The following is a 6,081-nucleotide window of genomic DNA, read 5'->3' on the forward strand; positions in this document are numbered from 1 at the left end:
TTAGGGGGCGGTTTGGCTTGATCGGTTAACAACTTCCCGAAACTTCAATAAAATATCGAGTATGCATACACATTTAATTCGATATCTAATTTGCAGATTTTGGTAAGAGAGGTTCGCTCAGAGGTGAATAATGTGTTGGAATTTTTGGTTGCATCATTTTCTTCTCCTTCTCTTCTGTTTCTCTGCTTCACTTGACGCTCAATTGCAGAATTTGTAAGCTCTAATTTTCAACGTTATGTGTTCTTATTGATCATTGTGTTATTTATTGATCTGATCTATTGGAATTCCATGGCGATTTGTTGCGTTCGTTCTTAATGTCAGAGGCAGAATTGGGAGAAACGAAGAAACTGAGATAGGGTTTGGGCGCAGAGCTCTGTTGAGTTTCAAAGAGTCTCCTCATGGAAGTAACGTTACCTTCGATTGCTCTCGTTCCGGGCCCTGTGTTGCGTGCCTCCTCTCCGAAAAGGTATCTGTTCGTTAGGTCTTTAAATCGAGATAAACTAAATACTGGTGCTCTTATTCATTCCTGTTCAGTTGGCATGCGTTGTTTTTTTGGGTTGAACTATCTGGAAATTATGATCTAGCTTGTTGGAGTTCTGAAACAGTGAAGCTTTTCGATATCATTTTTGTTATAGCGAGTAGCAACGAGATATTGCAAATGCATGTCAGATTTTTCATCATGCAGCAATGAATTTCCAGTTTTCAATGCATTAGAATTTGATAATGATAGGCCCCTTGCGTTCTCGTTCTCTTTGACCAAAATTTTATGTTGTGCTTTCTTTGAAAATTTGTTCACGCTGGGTATACTTTGTTTAATTTGTAACAAATGCACTTACCCAGTTCACAAAACAGAAAAATAATAATACTAAAAAGACAAAAGATCGACACCAAAGTTTCCTGTCTTTGGATCCTCTTAACCTATTTTCCCATATCCTTTCTGAAAATCCTTCTCTTTTTGGTTAGTTGTAGGGGATTTGAACATGGATACTGTGAGATCCCACATCGGTTGAAGAGGGAAGCAAAGCATTCTTTATAAGGGTGTAGAAATCTCTTCCTAGTAGATGCGTTTTAAAACCTTGAGGGGAAGCCCAAAGAAGACAATATTTACTAGCGGTAGACTTGAAATGTTACAAATGGTATCAAAGCTAGACACAGGGCGGTATGCCAACGGGGATGATGGGCCTCCAAGGGGGTGGATTGTGAGATCACACATTAGATGCGTTTTAAAACCTTGAGAGTAAGTCCAAAAAAGTATTTGCAGGCGGACTGTTTGGAAGGTTACAGATACCACGATTTTATAGTCACAGGGAGGGACAGACAAGGTTGACTCTGTAGTTAATATTTGGATAGTGCTAGGCTTTCAGTTCTTAATGTGTTAGGATTGGGAATGGTAGTCCGTTGCATATTTTCCATCTTTAAATCCAATGTTTCATGTTTAATGGTAGCTTTTGCTTTGCTTTTTGGTATAAAATTTAAAGTAGAAGTAATTTTTCATTATCTTCTTCTTTTTGGTCACATAGAAGGATGAAAATTATGGCTGCAGTGAGACTGGGTATCGTATTCCCCTGAAATGTGTGGAAGTCAAAGACACATCAAAAGTTTCCAATGAGAAAAAATCTCATGATGGTCGCTCAACACTTGAAATGTCTTATGAGCACAAGCTTGTGAACCATTTGCAGAGTGATGCAAGCGATCATGCTTCATCAGTTGCACACAGACATCAACGGGATGGTTCTATCTCTGGAACAGTTGGTTCCCAGGATTACATCATTTACAGAAGCTGTATTCCATCAGTTAACGATGAAAAGTTGTCTGTACTTGGTTTTGAGGTATGCCATTTATCTTAGCTGCTCTATTTCAAAGGGTTTAGTTTACTGCAATTAATGGTTTAATGGCCGTTGCATGCCTCATTATCTTCTCTCAAATTTCGATATATTGCTTTACTCTGTATAATTGATTTTGAATCCGAAAGTAGTCATCAACTAAATAGCTTTGCAGTCATGCTACTATGGTTACTGCTGTTCTTATTTATTTTAATTGTTGTCTGTAACTTTTACTTGCCACAAGATCCTATTTACTTCTTAAGTAGAGAATGCATCAATGGGAGGTGGACAGTTAAGGCACCTCATGAGACCTGTTCATCTTTTACAGAACCAAAATTCGATGGCTAATCAGTGTAATCTATGGATTTTCTTCAGCAGTTCTGTTGTTAAGATGATAGCTAACATCATATCTAGTCAGATTTGCAGTACTAAGGAGGTTCATTCTTTGTGCTACTTTGTTGTCAATCTATCTTTTTTCTTCTTCACATCTTGTATTTTGTAAAGTTAGATGGAAGAATAATTGTTCCTCTTCATATTAAAATCAAACTATTGTTAATTAAGTCAATAATGAATTGGGCTTAAAATACCGTCTTCTATTTTTCAAAAGATCCCACATCAGTTGGTGTGGAAACGTCTCACCAACAGACGCGTACGCGTTTTAAAACCTTGAGGGGAAGCCTGGAAGGGAAAGTCCAAAGAGGACAATATTTGCTAGCAGTGGGCTTGGGCTGTTACAAATGGTCTCAGAGTTAGGCATTGGGCAGTGTGCTAGCGAGGACGCTGGCTCCCGAGGGGTGGATTGTGAGATCCCATTTTGGTTAGAGAGGGGAGCGAAGTAGTCCTCATAAAGGTTGGAAACCTCTCCCTATTAGACACGTTGTAAAACCTTGAGGAAAAGTCCGGACAGGAAAGCCTAAAGAGAATAATATGTGCTGGTAGTGGACTTGGGCTTTTACATTCGAAATAGTGGCGAACAGAACAGGTGAAAACTATTCTCCACTTCCTTTCGAGATGGAAAATGATCATTGAGCTGTTGGTATTTGGGAATTTTGAAGTATTGCAATATGTGAAGAGGAGATATCCTTATCTAACTGGTTGTCTAATAGAGCATGCTACTTTTATCTTGATTGGATTCATTTCATTTTGTGTACTGTTGTGGACAGGGCATTGTGCTAGGCTTGCTGCTTATAAGCGGTTCAGTTGTGTACTTCAGAAGGAAGCGAAGTGTTTCAACGGCTGGTTTTGCATCTGGCAGGGTGCAGTCAAATTCCAGGTTCTAGTACATCACTCATTTTTTCTTACAATTATCCACCAATTCTACACATTCAAATTATACAAAGAATTAGATTCATTTGAACAACTATTTCCTTTCCTTTTTCTCTGTTCTAAAAGCTATACCAAAATTGCCCATCTATGAAAAAAAAAAAAAAAAAAAAAAAAAAAAAAAAAGCCCAAGCCCATATATATACACATAGAGAGAGGGAGATATGTACAATCCAGATGTTTTTTATTTTGGATTATTGAAATTAGAATACAAATAAGAGGCATGTTGTTTGAAGTTAATTAACATTAAAGGGTAACGTTGAGAAGAACCAAGAGACATGAGTTGCTCTCAAACTGGAGGAAGCCTAAGCCTAAGCCTAAGCCTAAGCCTAAGGTCAGGCGGGTGGCCGTCCTTTTACTCCCGTTCGCCTGCAAACCAAACCCAACAAATATTAACTCGCTTAAAATCAATATATATGGTAGGAAAAAAATTTCACACCCTCATAAAAAATGTTTCATTCTCTTCTCAAAATGACGTGGGATCTTACAAAAGTCTAATAAGAAATTTGAACACAACCCGATATCATTGTCATGTTAAAGTTGATCTTCGAAAAAAATCACCTGTTATGAATTGGGTCGGGTCCTTTAGGGACTTTAACTTTGCTCATGAAGTTAAGCTCCTTGGCTTGCTTCATATGGCTTCCCTCAAACTCAGACCTAGCTGCCGGCCAGCTTGTTGTTTTTGCTACCGACCGTTCTCTGCTGTCGGGCATGCCAACGATTAAAAGCCATACAAACATCCCAACTGCCGCAGCTCCAAGCAAGACCTTGAAGTAAGAAAACGAGCAACAACTACCTTCACTTCTCATAAATATATATATATACACTTCTGTCTATGTACGTCGAAAGAGATTAGTTAACTTTACGACTCGAAGAGGCAAGGACGTCAAGCAATGAGAAGAAGAAGAGAGGAAGAGGAAGAAGAAGGAGAGGAGTTTGTTTAGAAAAGGGGAGTGCATGTTTAATTAGGGAGTTGTCTTTTTTTTCTTTATAGGGTTGGTGGATTCTGTTGCACTTTTCTCAAACCCTGCCTTGCCTGTTTGTTTATAATTGACACACACACACACCATTATATTCTAACATATCATATTAATTTACCTCTAATATTATTCCTATTACATTAACTCCGATGCTTGTGTGTGAAGAAACATAAAAATATCATTTTTTTTAGTCTAATAAAACTTTCGAAAAGTTTAAAAATATCCCAAATGAGTTTGTACGTCTATTATCAAAGTTATAACTTTTAGTCATCTCAATTCATTTAAATATGACTCGACTTGTTAGAACATAAATTCTCGATCAGGAAGTTAAAAGTTTGAAACTTTCATTAGACATCGTTTTCGCGATTAGGGTTTTGGATTTTATTTTAGGGACAGGGAATCTTTATTTATATTTGTTTGTATATATGTATATATAATTGGGGAAGGAGGGGGCAGGCAGGTTATATATATTAGAAAGAGAGCATATGGCACAATGTTTCTAATCCATTCCCTATGGGATCTTACAGTCTTATGAACAGAAAAGAGCTTAAAGGAATCAAATGCCTTACCACCCAACTCTTATTTACATTACAATATATATTCTCCAACCAAACAACCATACATATATATTCTACTATCATATCATTAACCTTAACTTTATAATATAACACTATATAATTTATCCCACGTTGGGAAAAAAATTAAATTATTTCTCGATTAGCACTTAAGTTTTTTGTTTCTAATTTTTTATCAAAAACAAGATTGAATATATTATAGACGAATATTTGATACATATACCTATTACACCTCTCGAATACGAGGTATTCAAAGAGCATATTTCTAAATTCGTTTTAATATTAGGGTCAAAATAAGGTTGGTGAGACAATTGGTCGACCAAACTCGATTAATTAATTAAAAAGTTGTGATGGAAAACAAAAAGAGCATTAAAGAAAGAGGAGAAAATGTGATGTGTATAGTAGGGTAGAGGAATGTCAATACGTATCTAGATATTAAATAAATAAAAGTTATAATACATGATTAATAAAGTTTATTTATAATATGGGTGAGGAATTAATTAATTAATTAATAAGAAAACGATATAATTGAGGAATAGAATCAGATTGTGAGCTGATGGGTTCTGAAGTAGGCATCGTACAAAAAAGAAACAATAATTGAGGAAGGAGCTGGAAGCCATTTGGAGCACTACACAATTACTTCACACTTACATTATCATCTAATGTTCTTAATTGGGTTTTCAAAGCATCTTTCTTTCATATCTTCCTTCTCCTTCAAGCCGTCACTCATACAAGACTGCATATTATGTTGTCAAAATATCTAAATCGAGCTTAAATTTAATTACTCGTCGAGTGTTTGAGCTTTAAATGGATAAGACATCAATTAGTATTAAGAAGTTCCAAAGCTTCGTAGGGATTTCTTCTTCCTGACGGGGAAAGATTTTAGCGCGGAGAATGGTTTTAATATGGAAGATGAAAAGGAATGCTGCAGTGTTAGAAGTCTCATTCACATGGATTCCAGAAGACAACTTTGGTAATATGTTCCCACTAATTTGATATGATTATGATCACTGCTGGAACAATATTTCATTTAATGTTTACATATCCTCAAAGCAACGATTCTAATGCCCAAATCCATTTTTTTTTTCTCTTTTAATTTTGATGAGTTTCTTCGTTTTTGAATTGTCCATGTGTCGTCTGTGTAGAACACTTCAATGTTTTGATATTGGAATAAAATAGTGATTAAGGCTAAGAAAGTAGTTTTGCAAGGTTCTTCTAAAAAAGAAAGATATGATAGATAAAATGATTCTTAGTTTTTGTTATGTCTCAAAAATAGAGAGCATATAAATGATGCACCACATAATTAAGTTCTTAATTGTCGTCTACATCAGTTCTTGACCATGGAAAGTTTCCCACTCAAGCAATGGATTTTTAAAACAA

The 6,081-nt window shown here is 35.9% G+C and overlaps 2 protein-coding genes across 5 annotated transcripts; one reads left to right on the forward strand and one right to left on the reverse strand.

Moving 5' to 3' along the window:
- Positions 1–42: 42 nt before the first annotated feature.
- On the forward strand, positions 43–3,183 carry LOC111781939 (uncharacterized). 4 transcript variants are annotated; one of them, XM_023662708.2, is made up of 5 exons: positions 56–213; positions 322–466; positions 1,544–1,829; positions 2,152–2,259; positions 2,987–3,183. In XM_023662708.2, exons 2-5 carry the CDS (start codon positions 399–401, stop codon positions 3,101–3,103), a joined length of 579 nt encoding a protein of 192 aa, XP_023518476.1. In that variant the 5' UTR covers positions 56–213; positions 322–398; the 3' UTR covers positions 3,104–3,183. The 4 variants fall into 4 exon arrangements, with proteins under 4 accessions (XP_023518468.1, XP_023518476.1, XP_023518452.1 ...); XM_023662684.2 differs by having other exon boundaries at positions 57–213; positions 1,521–1,829; XM_023662692.2 differs by having other exon boundaries at positions 57–213; positions 1,524–1,829.
- A 128-nt stretch (positions 3,184–3,311) lies between these two features.
- On the reverse strand, positions 3,312–3,955 carry LOC111781966 (CLAVATA3/ESR (CLE)-related protein 25-like). Its single transcript, XM_087126723.1, has 2 exons — positions 3,708–3,955; positions 3,312–3,515 (listed from the first exon to the last, which is right to left on the reverse strand). The coding sequence occupies exons 1-2, from the start codon at positions 3,953–3,955 to the stop codon at positions 3,482–3,484; spliced, it is 282 nt and encodes a 93-aa protein (XP_086982849.1). The 3' UTR covers positions 3,312–3,481.
- Between the last annotated feature and the right edge of the window lie 2,126 nt (positions 3,956–6,081).

The sequence above is a fragment of the Cucurbita pepo genome, chromosome 1 (genome assembly GCF_057944985.1).
Source record: "Cucurbita pepo subsp. pepo isolate OVF chromosome 1, ASM5794498v1, whole genome shotgun sequence".
NCBI classification, from domain to species: domain Eukaryota; kingdom Viridiplantae; phylum Streptophyta; class Magnoliopsida; order Cucurbitales; family Cucurbitaceae; genus Cucurbita; species Cucurbita pepo.

Coding starts and splice junctions, on each gene's coding strand:
- LOC111781966 (XM_087126723.1), bottom strand. CDS start 3,955: ATGAGAAGTGAAGGTAGTTGTTGCTCGTTTTCTTACTTCAAGGTCTTG. Junction 3,516..3,707: donor CCCGACCCAATTCATAACAG/GTGATTTTTTTC, acceptor TTTGGTTTGCAG/GCGAACGGGAGTAAAAGGAC.
- LOC111781939 (XM_023662684.2), top strand. CDS start 131: ATGTGTTGGAATTTTTGGTTGCATCATTTTCTTCTCCTTCTCTTCTGT. Junction 214..321: donor GACGCTCAATTGCAGAATTT/GTAAGCTCTAAT, acceptor TCTTAATGTCAG/AGGCAGAATTGGGAGAAACG. Junction 2,260..2,986: donor AGATTTGCAGTACTAAGGAG/GTTCATTCTTTG, acceptor TGTTGTGGACAG/GGCATTGTGCTAGGCTTGCT.